Source organism: Ambystoma mexicanum, chromosome 4q (genome assembly GCF_040938575.1).
Source record: "Ambystoma mexicanum isolate Mex_15411 chromosome 4q, UKY_AmexF1_1, whole genome shotgun sequence".
Classification (NCBI taxonomy): domain Eukaryota; kingdom Metazoa; phylum Chordata; class Amphibia; order Caudata; family Ambystomatidae; genus Ambystoma; species Ambystoma mexicanum.
This window is the reverse complement of record NC_090928.1, coordinates 982,002,585-982,020,837: the sequence shown is the minus strand read 5'-3', so window position 1 is coordinate 982,020,837 and position 18,253 is coordinate 982,002,585. Positions and strand designations below refer to the sequence as shown.

The 18,253-nt window shown below is 51.5% G+C and overlaps 1 protein-coding gene across 2 annotated transcripts in view; it reads left to right on the top strand.

The window, feature by feature from the left end:
• Positions 1–18,253, top strand: part of ANGEL2 (angel homolog 2) — a 680,936-nt gene that overhangs the window by 542,558 nt on the left and 120,125 nt on the right. For both annotated transcript variants that reach the window (XM_069608547.1, XM_069608546.1), the window contains exon 6: positions 10,610–10,736. In XM_069608547.1, coding sequence (XP_069464648.1) covers positions 10,610–10,736 — 127 coding nt within the window. The remainder of the gene's footprint in view (positions 1–10,609; positions 10,737–18,253) is intronic.

Genomic DNA, 18,253 nt, shown 5'->3' with positions numbered 1-18,253 from the left:
AAAGGTTGAGGTATAAGGATTGGGACCTCCCTGAAGATGTGATGGAGGTGTTGCTTTCTGCCAAACGGCCTGCAACAAAGTCCCTGTACCGTTGCCGTTGGAGAAAGTTCTGCGACTGATACAGGGTTCAGAATGTGGATCCATTTTCATGTGACATTCCTGTAGTTCTGTATTTTTGCTTTCCTTAGCCCAAAAGGGCCTGCAAATGGGTACCATTAAAGGTTACCTGGCGGCGCTGTCCATATTTAAGCACTCGTCTGAGGAGTGTTCTTATTTTAAGATTCCTTTTAATTTCTCAGTTTCTGAAAGGGCTCACTAATGTGTTCCCACTGTCAAATTTCCAGGTGCCCGGTTGGGATTTGAACCTGGTTCTAAAATTTCTAATGGGTGCTCCATTTGAGCCTTTACATTCTTGTCCTTTAAGACTGAAAACTGTATTTTTAATTGCGGTTACTTCCGCTCGCAGAGTGAGTTGCAGGCACTTTCTGTTAAGCCACTCTTCAGTGTTTCATAAGGACAGGGTTGTCCTTGGAGTTCGTCCTTCCTTTCTGCCGAAAGTTGTCGGAATTTCATTTAGGCCAGAAGGTCATTCTTCCGGCTTTCTATCCTCCTCCGCATCCTGGTAAGGAAGAGGAGAGGCTCCATAGGTTGGATCCTAGGAGAGCTTTAAGTTTCTACATTTCACGCATGTCCCGTGTCAGAGTGGATGATCAGCTCTTTATAGGATACGCTGGAAGGCGTTTGGGACAAGCTGTTACTAAGCCGACTTTGTCTAGATGGATTATCTTGGCATTTTCTGAATGTTACCGCTTGGCAGGTAAGGTCCCTCCGGTAGGCTTACGGGCCCATTCTACTGGGGGTGTGGCTGCCTCTACTGCTCTGCAGAGGGGTGTTTCCATTTGTAACATTTATGAAGCAGCCACATGGGCTTCGGTCCATACTTTTGTAAGACACTACTCCCTAGATTGTATCTATGGGCAGGATCTGGCCTTTGGCAAGGCGGTCCTTTAGTCTGCAATTTAATTGGGCATTCTAAATTTCTAAATTCTTTTCCCTCCTCCATACGTTGGTACTGCTTTGGGAGTCTGTCATAGATATGGAATACGTCGGAGGAACCAATCCCCTCGAAGAACAAGTTACTTTCTTACCTGGTAACGTTCTTTCAATGGGATGTTCAGACGACGTATTTCATATCGTACCCTCCCAGCCTGCCCGACTACGGAATTTCTTATGCGATTGCAGCACGACAAAGGCTCTTGAGGGGCACGAGGTCAGTGACACATGGTGCCCTCTGCTGAGAGAAGTTTCCTAGTTGCAAGCAGGATATCTGAGTATATCAAAGATGAGGGATACGTTGGAGGAACATCCAGTTGAAAGAACATTACCCGGGGTAAGTCATTTGTTATCCTTTAATTGCCTTTGTGTTGTGGTTTTGCTGCATTGTTTTATACAAACAATGCTTTCACAATGGATTTTGAAGTACTTCACAATGGGGTTATACATTATTTAAAAAATGTAGCACTGTGACTTTACTCTTTAGATGCATTTCTTGCATTCTGTCCCCCTTCCCTCCGAACAGATGGACGTCTGTCTCACTGGGAAGGGACTGGGTCCTTTTTGCATTGTAAATCTTCCCCTTTAAATTTGATACATGCAAGGTTATGCCTGCTGTGAAACCCCAGAGGGTGTTTCACAACCTAGTCCTTGGGAGTCCCGTACTCAGGTGGCCAGGGAAAGGCCATCGCTTTTGGATCCCGACCCTGGACAAGCGAGGGAGGATCACCTGGGTAGGGGGTCCTCAGGGAGTGGAGGAGAAGCACCCAATGTTGAGACATGGTATCCCCCTTTTTCCACAACCCACCTAACCACTATCTGTTTATTTTATGGGAAACTACAATTCCCATAATTCCTCCCCACTTTGTCTTGACAGAAGTACTGTACCAAGGAAGATGAGGAATGAGGTCAGAAGGATTATCTCCTAACTTGCATTGTCCTTGTAATAATGCTAGGCAGAGTCAGGCACATATATCTAATCATGTACACCTGCCACCTCTTAAGAGTCCCAGTGAAAATAAAAGGTGGCGCGCACAGCCACACTTTGAGCAAGGCTGGTTACTAGACGTACCAGCTCTTCGGAGACAAAGGTGGACCAGGCTGAGGTAGTTGGAAGGCCAACAGGCTGATCAGCAATTGAGAGGATCGAGAGAAAGCCAGGCAAGATTTCCAAGCTTTCGGGAAGCTGTGAGTGTTCGACAAGCAGAGCTGTGAAAGTGGAGGACAAACCTTCAGGGTGCCAGGAAACGGCCCGCGACCCTCCCGGGTGAATGGCAGAGTTGGGGAGGAACAGAGGAGGCATTGGCAACTGCTTGGAGCTCTGATTGAAAAATGAAGATGGAAGAAGTCATTTAATGCAACTGGTGAGTGATCGAGGTCAATAAAAGTCTGAAATGTTATGCACTTGTGAAATATATTATGAGTGAATATCAAAGGAAAGAAAGTTGAATAAGAGAAAAGTGAAGCATTTGAAATGTGAAACATGCCAAGAGGGCAAAAGTGGAATATTGGAACTACAAATACCAAGAAGCATTGGTGGCAAAGGAAATACCAAGAAGAATTGGTTTTGAATATGAACCTTGGAAAAAAGAGACTAAGAACTAGAAGTACCAAGAGTCACGGAAGGGGGTGGGTGGGAGACCAAGGGGTATTGTTACACATTAACCTTTTGAAAAAGTCAGCCTAAAGACTGAGTATTATAAGGACCAAGAAGTATTGGTATCACAAGATGAGTATAAATTGGGAATTAAAGGATTATGAAAGAGGTCGAAGTGGTCATGAAGAGGTCTGTGTAAAATCCCTGTAGTCTCGAAAGTCTTAGACAGTGAAAGATATGAGGTAAAAAACTGTGAGGAAGGGAACCCCCACAAAGAAACGAGGCAGGCTCGAGCCCAGCACAGGGAAGCTTGTGCAGAACTGTGAGAGATTGAAAGTATATGAACTCAGTATTGATGGCTAAGTGGGTGAAGCCTAAGGAAGTTAATTGAACGATCAGAAGTTGAAAGTGATAGATTGAACTGTTGAGCTGTACCAGTAAGCCAAAGTGTGCAAGACTGATGAAACTGTGCATTCCACCTATCCTTTGTCTATTAAGAGACTCTCTAGACCCTGGGTTTGAACCTTGGGAAGGGAGTACTGAAACCATTATGACATTTCCTTTCGACACACTGTTTCCCATTTTGTATTCCCTTATCACATTTTGTTATCTTGAGAAGGAAGGCAAGATTAGATTTCATTTGTATAGGCCTTTTTGTTTTCACCACACTGACTTGGATGTATTTTTATTATTTAACAGTCGAGATTACTCCCCTTTTAGAGTGAGGGCTAGTTATGAATTCAACCATCCCAATCAAATTCATGAATAAAGGTTTTTGAAACTTGTATCCATTGTATGTGTCTCTACTACTCGATACCATGCCTTCCTCACTATGCCCACCCTGAGTGCTGGGCCCCGGTGACAACCCCCTCTCCTAGAAACCAGGGGGAGGCAGCTTATCTTGTGGCTCTGGGGCTGCGGCAGGCTGCAGCAGCTAATAAGCAAAGTTCTTATTTGGCTTCTGTAGTCTGTCCCCGCTTTCTATGATTGGCTATCTCAAACACAGAGAAATGGCTATTCCTAGAAAGTCAAACAGACTTTTGGCTTTAAGTGAGTACTGTACCTGGTGTTCTGCCGAATACTCAGTTAAAGGCGAAATTTGTTATATCCCTACTACAAGTCAGCTTCATTATCTTTGTTGCTGAACAAGGAAGATGAGCTGCTTGTTTCTTAAGCATGTAAAGTCTACCCAAATGCTTCCGTGCACTTCAGGCCGGCCAACCCAGACTATCTTGGCTGCTGGCAATCGGAAGCTGTGGAGAGAGTTTGGCAATTTCCAAGCTTCCCTTCCATTAAGGAAGCTCAAACATTCAAATCTGAGCTTACTAAATCCAAAAGTATTGCACAGGTGATAATGAAAGCGGTAGAGCCTGTTCCCCGGACCAGAGGTTTCAGGGTTTGTTCAAGACTCTCCTCTGCACCCAAGGAGAACCAGGCTGCTTTGAGGTAAATACTTTGTCTACCAAATGATGATCACTGCAGATTTTAGGAATCGTACAAAAGGACTACTGTTTATTTGTATTGGACCTTAAGGATGCATACCTGCTGGTTTCAGTTCTAAACCATTGTAATATACTACAAAAGAGCGCCCAGCCCCCAATGGGCCTGCACTCGCACAATCCAAACTAAAGCCACAGCTGTAGATTTCAAACACTGTACTCCTACTTCCGGCCCCTTTCCTCCTTCCTGCATGGGCGTCCCTTGCTAGGGACGGGAGCCGGAACCTTTTTCACCATAAAAAACCTTCCTCCGCTTTCAATTTAGAGGAGTGCAGCCATGGGAGTACTCCCCAGTTCTCTTTTCTGCCGGAAAGGGCCGATTTCACCAGCTCTCCTGGGTTTGGCTTCGGCCTTGTAATACCACGTGCTCTTCCCCGGATACTTTCTTCTGTCTTTTGTCCTCTTATCAATCCGGTACTTGGTCCTCTGGTACCATGCTCTTCCCCGGCGCATGTCGACATTAGCGGGCTTCAGCAGGTGTCCTGTCTGTGTAGGGCTCTTCCCTACGTCCTATTCCCATGCTCTTTGCCTCCACTGCCTTGGTGGTGACAACAGCTCGGTGGGTTGTGCCGCGTGTGACACGCTTACACCGCGTGCTCTGAAGAACAGGCTAGCTCGGGGGGAAGAAGCTCTTCGAGAAGTCGCCTCCAGAACTTGAAGGACTGCATCGGACATAAGTCATGGCCCAATGTAGGGCTGCTTTTTTCCATCGCACCTCACAAGGATGACTCTTTCCCAAGGAGACGCCTGAGAGGGAGGAACCTTTCAGGTTCTCGCACCAGCACTGGTAGCGAGGCTATTTCAGCTACCGGCCGCCAGACCTAGGGGTCGTTGGATCCTTCCAGAGACAATGCTGATGGACCGCAAGGTTCTTTTACTGGGTGTACACCCGAGGGGCTACGCCCTAGTACCGGCCAGCTGTCAGAGGGGGCGCCTGCAGGCAGCACTACTGACCATACTGCTGAGGACAACACGCCTACCATGCCCACCCTGAGTTGCAGGGCAAGTCTCATGCTCCACTGCCAAGAGTCCTGGAGGAGGCCGGGCCCAGTGAGCCCAGCACCACAACGTTGGCACGTGGCACGCATCTCGACAAGATGGCCGCTGCGCCAGACAATATGGCTGCTTATCCGATACCACCCCTTGGAGCGGAGCAGGTGGGAGAACGAGTTACAAGGTGGGACTGGTGTCGACCAGATACGTGGCCTACAGCTTATCCATCAGCATCGCAGGGCAGGCTTACCCTGCAGGCTAGACTGAGTACGCACCGGCCCCAGCAGCCGCCCGCTACCCAATCAACATCACCTGCCACCCCAACCCACCGGCCTGTGAGGACAGGCTCTTTAAAAAGTTCCCCTCTCATGAGATCTCAGATGGGGGCCATCCTTCAGGATGTGATCAGGGACATGGTCCCTCCGGCTCCTGCACCTGTAGTCATTCCTCATATGGCTCCACCGCCTGAGGCCCCAGTGCAGCCCCTGCTGCCCTCGCTGGCTCCTTCGATTCTGGCTCCCTTACCTCCCACACTTCAGGCAGTTCCACACCAGCCTCTGGCTCCGGGCCCCCACACCGCAGCCCTCTGCGCCCAGCACTCCTCCACCAGCTCCGGACCAGCTGGACACCTTGGTGGACACTGACGAGCAAGAGGACCCCGACGTGCCGTCGTCACCCAATGCCTTCCACGAACGGCTTGCATGTTTGGCAGAGTACTTGGGGATTCCGATGCGAAAGGACATTGTCGCCTTGGCCAAAAAGGGGTGGCTTAAGCCCCACTCGGCTCAGCCTGTCAATCTGCACCTCAACTGCAGGTATAGGCAAATAGAGGCTGATCCACTCTTGCTGTCGGCACACCCTGAACCGCCCTCTTCGGTGATCGGTGCAGCGTCCCTCTACCTAAAGCCAGTCGTCCTCGGCCACCTCGTCCTCGGCGCTGTTAGGCAAGGAGGAGAAGATCTTGGAGGCGTATGGGAAGAAGCTTTATTCCAACGCCTCTCTGCACCTTCGACACTCAAACAAGGATGCCATGCTGGCAGCCGTTAACCAGAAGCTTTGTCGGGAAATAGCCGACTATCTGCCAGAACTACTGGTGCAGAGCCAGGAATGTTACAAGATGGGACTGGCAAAGGCTAAATTAGTGGCACAAGACATCATGGAGTCCACCGTGGTGAACATTGACAACTCTGGCCCGGCCATAGGCATCGCCACGGACATGAGGGCTGCCTGCCTTCGGGCTACTAAATTCAGCCCAGAAGTCCAGTAACGCATATTGGACCTTGCATTTGAAGGTGGTGACCTTTCACTCCACCACTGACAAGGAGCTAGAAAAAAAGAAAAACTGTTCACAAACTGTCAAGTCTTTATCCTTGCGTACGCCACACCCAAAGGGCACAACCAGTTGCATCAACGTTCCAATAAGGGGCGGGTTTAGGGGCTTCCAAGAACGGATGTCTAGGCAGCCTGACAGTTCTCAGTCAGCACCATCTCAAACAACAAAGGGATGTGGGGGGCAAGGGCTTCTTTCAGTGCCCATCCTCCGCAACAGCCTCAGAGGGAAGGAAGGCATGACACGCCCCTCTGGATCCACGTGTCTCCGGTGGGGGGCAGGCTTGCCCTTCACGTACAGTTTTGGTGACAGTTGTTCGTGGACCCCTGGATCATAACCGTAGTGTCCATGGGGTACCACCTACCGATCCCTCCCTCCCCTCCCACAGATTGGGACAGCAACTCTGTTGACAGAAATTCGGTCGCTCGTCGAGAGCAAGGCAGTGGATGCAGTCCCAGCCTCCCAGCGAGGCTTGGGCTTCTACTCCAGGATTTTCGGCACACAAAAGAACCACCAGGCTCGCCTGATGGTTGTGTTGCACTTCTCCACACTCGACCTCTCCCTCCCTCTTCAAAAATTCAAGATGGTTTCACCAACACTCATAGCGGAGACACACTGCAGGGGAGACTGGATGTGCTCCCTGGATCTGAAGGACGCTTATCTGCACATCCCTGTTTGGCAGCCTCATCAATCCTTTCTGCGTTTCAGGATCATGGGCTGCCATTTCCAATACAAGGTTTTAGCCTTCGGCCACAACTCGGCTGCCAGGGTATTTACCAGACTAATGAATTCAGTGGCGGCCCTCCTTAGGACTCCGGGCCACCACGTCTACCCATACCTGGATGACTGGCTTGTCAGGGCGAGATCTCTGGAGGCGGTGCATCACACTTCCACCGCTCTTATGACCACTCTCCACGAGCTGGGGTTTTCTATCAACCTCAGAGTACCATCTGCAGCCGACTCGGAGACTGACCTTTCTGGGCCTCATATCAGACACAAGCTCCGAGAGTTTTCCCTTCGGAGGACAAGATCATGGCCATCAAGAGGGCCGTAAGTCACTTCCTCAGCCGAGAGGTGACCTTGGCCTAGTGGTACCAGCATTTACTAGGGATCATGGCAGTGGTCCTGCTGGCTGTCCCCCACACGAGACTCAAGATGAGGAGATTATAGCTGCACTTCGCAGCCTCGTGGAATCGGGAGCGGGGCTCCCAAGCGGAGCTTGTCAGCATTCCTCCCTCTGTCCACCTGGACCTCACTTGGTGGTACAGGGACTGCAACCTACGGACTGGCAGGCCCTTCCGGCAGGCACCCCCTCAGGTCACCATCACCACAGATTCCTCCCTGGAAGGCTGAGGGACTACGCTGGACAACCAGTGTCAATGGAGTCTGGTCTCTGCAGGAGCAGGAATCTCATATCAACTGGAGCTTAAGGCTATCTGGCTAGCTCTCAAGGCTTTCCTTCCGCTGATTGGGGGCAAGGTCATCCTCATCCAGACAGACAACTCCACCAGCATGTATTATGTCAACAAGCAGGGCGGCACCAGGTCCCCCGCCCCTGTGCAGCCTAGCAAGCAGCATGTGGGAATGGACCCTGGAGAACTACATCTACCTGACTGCAATCCACCTCCTGCAGGAGTCAAACCTGGAAGTGGACAGGCCCAGCAGACTGGGAGCGGACAATTATGAATGGCAATTGAACAATCAGATCCTGCTTGGGGTCTTCAACAGATGGGGGTGGGGGGGTTGAGGTGGCATCCTCAGGTGGACCCATTTGCCACCTGGTCCAATAGGAAGTGCCAGCCGTTCGCATCCTGGCAGGGGCAAGTCCCTGGCTCCCTGGGTGACGCATTCCGGATACAGTGGAATGGCTTGACAGCGTATGCATTCCCTCCCACACCCCTGATCCACAGGGTGATTTGCAAGATAAGAGAATCGTGTCGCCTCTGCATCATTCGGTTAGCTCTGTGGTGGCCGGCAAGACTGTGGTTCTAGGAGCTCCTCAGCCTCTCGACAGGCCTTGCGTTCACCTGCCGCTGGACCCAGCTCACCTCCTCTCTCAGCAGGCGGCCAGGGTCATCCACTCCACTCCGCTCCACAGAAATTGGTCCTTGCAGCGTGGCACCTGATCAGGTCGCACTGAAACATCGTAGCCGGTCTCAGGCTAACCTCGACATCATTCAGGGCGCTAGGAGCAGGGCAACTAGGAACCAGTACAAGAGTAAATGGACCAAGTTCTGTCACTGGGCAGACTCTAAGGAGATCAACCCCCTTACTTGCACATTGGACAATGTGCTCTCATTTTCGGCACACATTGCTCACTCAGGGGTGCAAATGGACACCTGCTGCACCTATTTGGCAGCCATAGGGGCCTACAGGAATTCTGAGGAGATCTTCTCCTCCAACCTGATGGCCAAGCATCATCTCGCAGGCCTCACCAGGCTATACCCGCCCATCAAGAAGCCCCACCGCGTGTGGGATCTCAATGTAGTGTTTGGCGCCCTGGCGCACAAACCTTTCGAACCAATGGCGTCCACAAACATCAGATTGGTCACAATTAAAACCACTTTGTCGGTGGATCTCACCTCTGCCCGCAGAGTCAGCAAGATCCAGGCTCGGGTGGCATCAGAACCCTATACTACTTTTCACAAGGATAAGGTGGTCCTGAGAATGCACCCCAAGTTCCTACCCAAGGTAGTCTCTGCTTTCCATCTAAACGAGGAGATGGTCTTACCTATGTTTTTTGCCGATCCTGAGGACGATGCTCAGAGGGTCTTATACAGTTTGGATATCAGACGTGCTTTGAAATTCTATCTAGACAGGACCAAGAGCTTCCGCAAGTTGGACGCACTGTCACCTTCGAGGGGTCGATGCCCGGTTATCAGGCATCCAAGACCTCTATAGCAAGATTGATTGTTTCTGCCATCAAGAGGCCTATGGGGGGCCATCACAATCCACGTCCAGCTAACCTGCACGCCCACGCTAACCGAGCCAAGGCCACGACAGTCTCATTCCAGCGGCAGGTCATCAGCAGGGCGGCCACCTAAGCCACCCTTCGGCTTTCTGTAAACACTGTTTGGACGCCGGCTCTAAATCAGACGTGGCTTTCAGACAGACGTTTCCAAGGAACTTGTTTGCTTAAGGAGGGTCTCCTCTCCACCCTGGGGCTACATTCAGTTGTGATCGCCCATACAGTTTGGAGGAGTGGGGACGGATTGTAGGAGAAATTATAAGTTACTCACCTTAGTGACTAACCTACTCCTAGTCCACAGCCCCCTTTCCTCCATACGTCCTGCCATCCTCCCCCCCCCCCTTAATAATACTGGTGTCATTAGGCAATGTTAATATTGTCGATGCGTCATTGGGAACTGAGGAGTGGCGCCGGTGGGTGTAGTCGGGGGGAGTGCATCTCCCAGGGCCGCACCTCTAAATTTATAGAGCAAGGTTTTTTCTGGTGAAAAAGTTTCCATCTCCTGTCCCTAGCGAGGGAAGCCCATGCAGTATGGAGGAAAAGGGGACTATGGACTAGGAGTACGTTAGTCACTACAGTGAGTAACTATTAATTTCCCGATGGTTGTTACTTGGTCCACAAAGTCTGCCTTCTGCAGGCACTATTCTCTATATAATAGTTTCAGAGCAGATGATGATTTTGCGCATGCAATTCTGTGGAATCTGTTTGTAAATAGTTAAGTATTGTCGTCCTCCCTGAAGTTTTCGTGCTATGAAATCTCCCATCAGTATGGCGAAAAGGGGTCAGGACATAAGTGAAAAAGTTACTCACTATAGTAACTACTGTATTCCTAGTCTCCTCCTCCCCCATAAACCCCACCCTCTGTCTCCTTCAAATTGGTTAGTAGTAGCTGATCAGTGAACAAACTGACCGGCAAAGACTGGAGGGGGAATTAGCAAGGGTGGGCCCCCTTTGCGTCCTTCAAATTTAAAAGGGAAGTTTTGCGGTGCAAAAGTCTCTGTTCCTGTCCTTGTAGCATGGACTCCCATCAGTATGGAGGACAAGAGACTATGAATTTGGAGTAAGTAGTTATGGTGAGTAGCTCTTTCTGTATAGTCTACATTTCCTGAATTGTGTAGTTGACCGAAATATTACAGGTATATGCAAACTAAAATCTGCTTTGTGTATAGGTGTCGGGACAAGAATTTTATCACAGTGGGCAAAGAACTTTATCAATCCCAATTTGGCCCGAAAGTTTGGGCATCTCACCTAGCTGTGTGTATGAGCAACCACAGGAATTGAAAACTGAAATTTCAGGTGAGTTCCAGTTTATTTTATCATGCATCTACTAAAACGATGAAAACAATATACATCTCTAATATTGGTCTGGTTTCAGTTTCATGAAGGGTGTCACTTTTTCAGAGCATTGCTTCTCTCTCCTGTGTTCTAGTAACATTCATGGTTACTAGAAATGTTACATAAAATGTTACTTGGATGTTGGGTACCTTGTGTCCAGACGTGTACTTTACTTACCAACTTGAGATCTGTCACGTTATGGTTTGCACTCAGGTTTTGGAACCAGCCCAAAATAGGCACACACCCCAATGCAAGTTTATTACTTGTGGAACGCAACAAACTTGCTCTGGAGAAGGTCAGATGGATTAACTTGGCATTTATTTATCAATGAGTAGATTTACATGGCGAAATGAGCACTATAGATTGCGCGTGAGTTGCAATTTAGAAAGGATGGGCGGAAATACAAGTTGCAACTTGAAAATTGCATTTAGCACAATCTTGCTTTCCTCTAAAGCCAAGGGACCCGAGACGCGGTTTGGCTTAAGGGCTGGCCTCTATCTCTGGTTAGCACCCTCACTCTCTGATCAGTCACCGGACTGGCCTCTCTGGTCTGGACCAAACTCCTTGTGCCTTCTTTCTCTCCCTCTGGTCAGCACTTAAGCGAGACGTAGCAAGCCAGGAACCACCGCTAGGAGTAAGTCAAACCCCAGGGCAGCTGCACTTGCTCAATACAAATCCACCAGAGAATCCCCCTGTCCCAAGTGGGCACAAACCTTTTATTAGGTGAGGCTCTGGGTGTGACGCAAAACTTCCATAATTTTCGGTGCAAAGCATGGTTAGGATGGAAAAGTACTAGGAAATAACTGCCATCTAATCCCCCACTCCCTAGCCCCCCTCTCATCTCAGATCCCAGCTGTGGCTGGCAAGTGTCTTGCTAGAATGTTATCAGAGCCCAAAGTCAGCTTGTACGCTGCTCCATTTTCCAGTTCAACTTTGTACCTGTTTACACTAAAATGGAGCATTGCTGCCTTGTGCGAGCATTGCAGTAGAAGCTAAAAGCAAGCAATGATTAATCCCTAGTGAGCACTCTGTGCAGGCCTATGTGTTCCGCTGGGTATTCTATAATTGCAAGGCTTCAGATTATAGCTCAATAAACTGGGTGCCTACACACAACCATGCCATTTTATATAAGAAGGCAAAAGGGAACTACAGGTTACGAGCATTCAGTGTGCGCCTCGACCACCATTGTGTGCCTATGCATAGTGTGGCTAGCTCTGCAGGTTGCGTGCCTGCATGTGATTTGATCATTATATATATTTTTTTGCTAGTTAGGCGCTTATACAATAAGAAAATACTGTTTCAAAGCGCCCACAGGGCAGGGAGTGAGCGAGGGTGGGAAATACATTACAACACAATATTTAAGAGCAGAGGTTGGAGAGGGACAAACCAACCATGCCTTGTGAGTATTCAGAATGTGCAAGTCCAGAAAGGTGCGGGACGAGGGGGTAGGATCCTTATTCCTAAGCTTTGGTCGCCAGAAATATGCTCTATAGACTTGGCATAATGCAGCTCCAGAACAAACTCTTTAAAATGTGCCCCCCGCCTCCACATGCACTTCCCCCATCTCCCATATAACCAGCAGCTTAACCATCGGTTCCTGTACTCTTACGTCCCGTCCCCTTTCTGCCATACTCTGGGCGTCCCTTCCAAGGGACAGGAGACAGAACTTTTTTCTCCAGAAATAACCTTCTTACCCTTTAAATTTAGAGGCGCGTGGCCCAGGGAGCATGCGCTGCCCTGACTCCGCCCTCTGGCGCCTCACCTCAGTCCCCTTTTCCGCGTTGACGGGAATGGGCCGAATTCACCAGCGCTCCTAGGTTTGGCCCTGGCCATGTAATTCCATGCGCGGATACTTTCTTTTTTGTCTTTTTATCATTCAGGTACTCGGTACTCGGGCGTCACGCTCCTCCCGCGGCATGTCAACTTCTACAGGGTTCAGCAGATGTCCATCCTGCAACGGGCTCTTCCCAACTTCAGACCCCACACCCTCTGCATACGTTGCCTTGGCCCAGTCCACGGTTGGCACTCTTATTTAGCGTGTGACTCGCTGTCCTCGAAAGCGCTGAAGAACAGACTAGCCAGGTGAAGGAAGCTCTTCCAGATGTTGCCTCCAGAGGATCTTAAGAACTTCGTGAAGCATCGAACCAGGCCCAAGGTTGGGCCTATATTCTCCATCGCACCCCGCAAGGGAGACTCCTTCCCAGGGACACTCGCGCGTGGGAGGGACTGGTCAGGTCCTTCTACCAGCACATGCACCAAGACTGCTTCAGCTAGCGGCCTTCGGGTTGAGGGATCCTCCCAGTGGCAGTATTGAGGGACCGGAAAAGTTCTTTTACTGGGTCTCCACCCGAGGGGCTCTGCACTTTTATCGGCACCATGGCCGAGGGGCTACACCCTAATACCGGCAATATATCTGAGGGGGTACCTAAACGCAGCTCTACCGGCCCCCGGGTCGAGGGTGTCACACCTACCGGGCTTAGGTCCGAGGGGCGGGGTAGGCCACTTGATCCACACGCAAGAGACTTGGAGGAGGCCGGGCCAAGCAACACCTTGCAGGCATGTGGCAGGCAGCTCGACAAAATGGTCACTGTGCCAGAAAGAGGCAACCGTCCAACGCCATTCCAGGAATTCTACGAAGAACGAGTGTCAAGGTGGGACTGGCCTCAACCAGGTATGTGGCCTACAGTCTACCCCTCATTTGCACAGGGCAGCTTCCTTTGCGTCCATAAGGACAGGGTACGCAGCGGCTCCAGTAGCTCCTCGATACCCCATCAGCACCCCCTGCCACCTCTTTGGCAAGTGAGGAGGTGCTCTTCGAGAAATTCCTTGGCTTCATGAAGTCACCTTTGATGGGGGTTATCATCAAGGACGCCATCAGGTAAGTCCTACCCGCAATGCTAGCGGCACCACAGATGCCTCTGCCGACGCCCCAGGCCCTGGCGCAGCCTCCTCCTGCGGCTCCCAAGCTGACTCCCCAGGTGGCTTCGTACCAGCCTCCGTCCACGGTCCCAGTACCCCAGCCTCCGGCACCAACTACTCCTCCACAGGCTCCCCCAGAACCACAGGATACGGAGGAGGAGAATCCTGACACACCATCCTCAGCCAGGGCATTCCACGAACGTCTGGCTAGGCTGGCAGTCTGTCCTGCCCCAGCCCGAGGTTGAGCAGCTGGCAGAGGGGGTCCTGGCTGAAGTCCTCACGTGACGCCCCTCTGCCAAAACGGGGTTTCCAATGCAAACTGATGTAGTCTTCCCGGCCAAGAAGGGTTGGCTCAAACCCCACTCGGCACAGCTGGTTAATCGACGCTTGGACGCCAAGTACAAGCAGATGGAGGGGGGAATACACTCTTGCTCTCGGCCCATCCTCAGCCGCACTCCTCAATGATTGCTGCGGCATCACTGTACTCCAAGCCTCAGTCGTCCTCAGCCACCTCCTCTGCGGCGCGGCAAGGAGATCTTGGGGGCATACAGCAAGAAACTCTATTCCAACGCATCCTTGCATCTTCGTCAGGCCAATGCAGATGCCATGCTGGCTGCCGGCAACCAAAGATTATGGTGGGAAATTGCGGACTTCTTTCCAGAGCTCCCCAGCCCGGGGCCAATCATGCTTTAAGGCAGGGCTAGCAGAGGCTAAGCTGATGGCGCATGACCTCATGGAATCCACAGTGGCCCATATTGACACCTCTGGCCGTGCCTTCTGCATTGCCACGGACATGAGAAGGGCAGCCTGGCTCCGGGCAACAAAATTCAACACGGACATCCAGGAACGCATCCTAGATCTACCATTCGAGGGGGTGGAGGGATAGGGGGATGGGACAAAGGACCAGGACCTTTTTTCCACGGATGAAGAACTGGACAAAAAGAACAGCTCACAAACGGCCAAGTCTTTATCCATCCTTACAAAGACCACGCCCAAATCATACACCCAATCTCAGCAACGCTCTGAGAGGGGTAGTTCGTACGGAGGGTTCCGGGGCTTCCAGGAACGTAGATCCAGGCAGCCGGACCGCTCGCCTTCTCAGACCCGGCATAAGCAACAAAAAGGGGGGTGGGGGGGAGAAAGGGATTTTTCCAGTCCCCCTCCTCCACAACAGCCTCCGAGGGAAAGAAGGCATGGCACGCCCCTTCGGGTCCACATGTTTCCGGTGGTGGGCAGGCTTGCTCTCCATGCACATTTCTGGCGTCAGAATTTCACGGATCCCTGGATCCTCTCTGTAGTATCCACGGGGTACTGCCTCCCTATCCCAGCTTCTCCTCCCTCCGCCCCTCCCACTGGTTGGGACAGCAACTATTTTGGCGGAGATCCAGTTGCTCGTAGACAGCCAGGCAATGGAGGAAGCCCCAGCCTCTCAGCGAGGCTTTGGCTTTTGCTGCAGGATTTTCACCATTCAGAAGAACAAGGCGGGCCTGAGAGCTGTGCTGGACCTTTCCACCCTCAACCTCTCCTTGGCCCTGCAAAAATTCAAGATGGTCACACCAGCTTTTATAGTGGAGACATTGGACAGCAGAGACTGGATGTGCTCCCTGGATCTGAAGGATGCATACCTCCCCAGGTCTCGATTTGGCAGCCCCATCATTCTTTCCTATGGTTCAGTATCATGGGCTTCCATTTTTAATATAAGGTCCTCCCTTTTTGCCTCAACTCGGCTCCCAGGGTCTTTACCAGGCTCATGAATGCTGCGGCGGCCCTCCTCAGAGAGCAGGGCCTCCACATCTACCCATACCTCGACGACTGGCTCGTCAGGGCTACATCTCCGGAAGCAGTTCTCCACTCTTCAAATGCCCTTATGAACACTCCGCACGATCTGGGCTTCTTGCTTAATCTCAAGAAGTTACAGCTGCACCCAATGCAGACTCTGACATTCTTGGTCCTCATCGGGCACACGTGCCGTGAAGGTATTTCTGTCGGAGGACAAAATCTCGGCCATCAAGAGGGCCACCGCCCACTTCCTCAGCAGAGCAGGGATCTCGGCATGGTGGTACCAGCATCTCCTGGTTCTTCTGGCAGAGGTCTTATTAGCAGTGCCGCACACAAGACTAAGGATGAGGAGGATTCAGCTGAACTTTGCGGCCTTATGGAACCAGGAGCGGGGCTCTCAATCCGAAATGATCAACGCTCCTCCATCTCTCCACCCGGACCTAACTTTGTGGTCCAGAGACTGCAACCTGCGGACAGGCAAGCCCTTCCGGCCACCCACTGCGCAGGCCACCATCAGCACGGATTCCTCGCTCGAGGGCCGGTGAACCACCCTGGACGATCACCTGGTCCACGGCACCTGGACTCGACAGGAGCAGGAATACCATCAATTGGCTAGAGTTGAATGCCATCTGGCTGGCGCTCCGGGCATTCCAACCACTTCTCAGGGGCAAGGTTGTCCTCATCCAGACGGACAACTCGACCAGCATGTACTACGTCAACAAGTAGGGAGGCACCAGATCCCCTCCTCTGTGCCGACTGGCGATCGGCATGTGGGAGTGGGCCCTGGAAAACATTTACCTCACGGCAGTCCACCTCCCGGGGGAATCCAACCTGGAAGCGGACAGGCTCAGCAGGCTGGGAGCGGACAATTACGAGTGGCAGCTAAACAATCGCGTTATTCATGAGATTATCAACAGATGGGCCACCCCCAGGTGGATCGCTTTGCCAGCTAGCACAACAAGTGCCCCCAGTTCGCATCCTGGCAAGGTGAGGGCCCAGCTCTCTGGGCAACGCGTTTCACCTCCAGTGGACGGCATTAAAGCCTACGCTTTTCCACCCACTCCCCTGATTCACAGGGTAATTTGCAAGATCAAGGAGTCTCACAAACTCCTCCTCATTCTAATAGCTCCATGGCCAGGCCATGGTTTTCGGAGCTGCTTAGTCTCTCAGAAGTGCCCCCGATTCACCTCCCGACAGGCCCAGCACATCTTCTGGCACAGCACGGGGGCAGAGTCATCCACCGAGCACCAGGGAAACTAGCCCTCACAGCATGGTACCCGAGCAGGTAACGCTCTGGCACCTTAGCCTCTCACAGTCAAATCTGGAGATCATACAAGGTGCCTGGAGCAAAGCTACCAGGGTCCAGTACAAAAGCAAATGGACCAGATTCTGCCACTGGGCAGACTCCAAGGGACGACGTGCTCTCCTTTTTGGCGCACCTGGCTCATTCAGGTGTGCAGGTGGAAACCTGCTGAACATACCTCACAGCCATTGGGGCTTACAGGAACTCGGAGGAGGGCATTTTCTCTTCCTCCAACCCTATCGTCAAACATCTGATGGGCCACGCAAGGCTCAACCCGCCCGTCAAGAGACCACACGGTGTGACCTTAACATAATCATGGGTGCCCTGGTGCACAGAGCGTTCGAGCCAATGGCGTCCGTGGACACCGGGCTGGTCACCATCAAGACGGTTTTACTAGTCGACCTTACTTGGGCTCGGAGAGTCAGCGAAATCCAGGCGCTGGTCGCCTCTGAGCCATATGCCACCTTTCACAGGGACAAGGTAGTCCTGCGGACACACCCAGCATTTCTGCCCAAGGTTCCATCGGCCTTCCACTTGAACGAGGAAATAGTCCTTCCTACGTTTTTTCCCTATCCCAAGTTCGAAGCACAGAGTGCTGCACTGCCTGGATGTCAGGCGTGCCTTGAAATTCTACTTGGACAGGACCAAGGGCTTCTGCAAATCGTACACCCTCTTCGTCACTTTCGGAGGCTCAAGAACAGGCAATGGGGCCTCGAAGGCTTCCATATCCCGCTGGATGGTCTCTGCCATCAAAGAAGCGTATGAGGGCCAGCACAAGCTGCTCCTGGCCAACATGCATGCCCACGCAGTCAGGGCCAAGGCATCGCCCATCGCATTCCAGCGCCATGTCCCTTGGCAAGTCATAAGCAGGGCGGCCACTTGGGCCTCTCCCTCGGCTTTCTGCAAGCATTACTGTTTGGATGCCGGCTCTAGATCTGATGCGGCTTTCGGATAGGCGGTTCTCAGGAACTTATTTGCTTAAGGAGGGTCTCCTCTCCACCCTGGGGCTACAATCTGTTGTAATCGCCCATGCAGTATGGAGGAAAGGGGACGGGATGTAAGAGTAATTATAAGTTACTCACCGTAGTGACTAACATACTTACTACATAGTCCCCTTTCCTCCATACATCCCACCAACACCCACCCCCAATAATACTGGTGTCATTAGGCAATGTTTAATCTGTTGTCGACATGGGGACTGAGGTGTGGCGCCGGAGGGCGGAGTCAGGGCAGCGCTTGCTCCCTGGGCTGCACCCCTCTGCGCCTCTTAATTTGAAGGGGAAGGTGGTTTTTTTCTGGTGAAACAGGTTCCGTCTCCGGTCCCTTGGAAGGAACCCTCATACAGTATGGAGGAAAGGGGATCATGGACTAAGAGCAAGTTAGTCACTACGGTGAGTAATTTATAATTTTTTCTTCCTCTTTTCGTCCGGGATCTATTCTTTGCCCTTGCTATATTTTAGATTGTGGTGCAATTTTG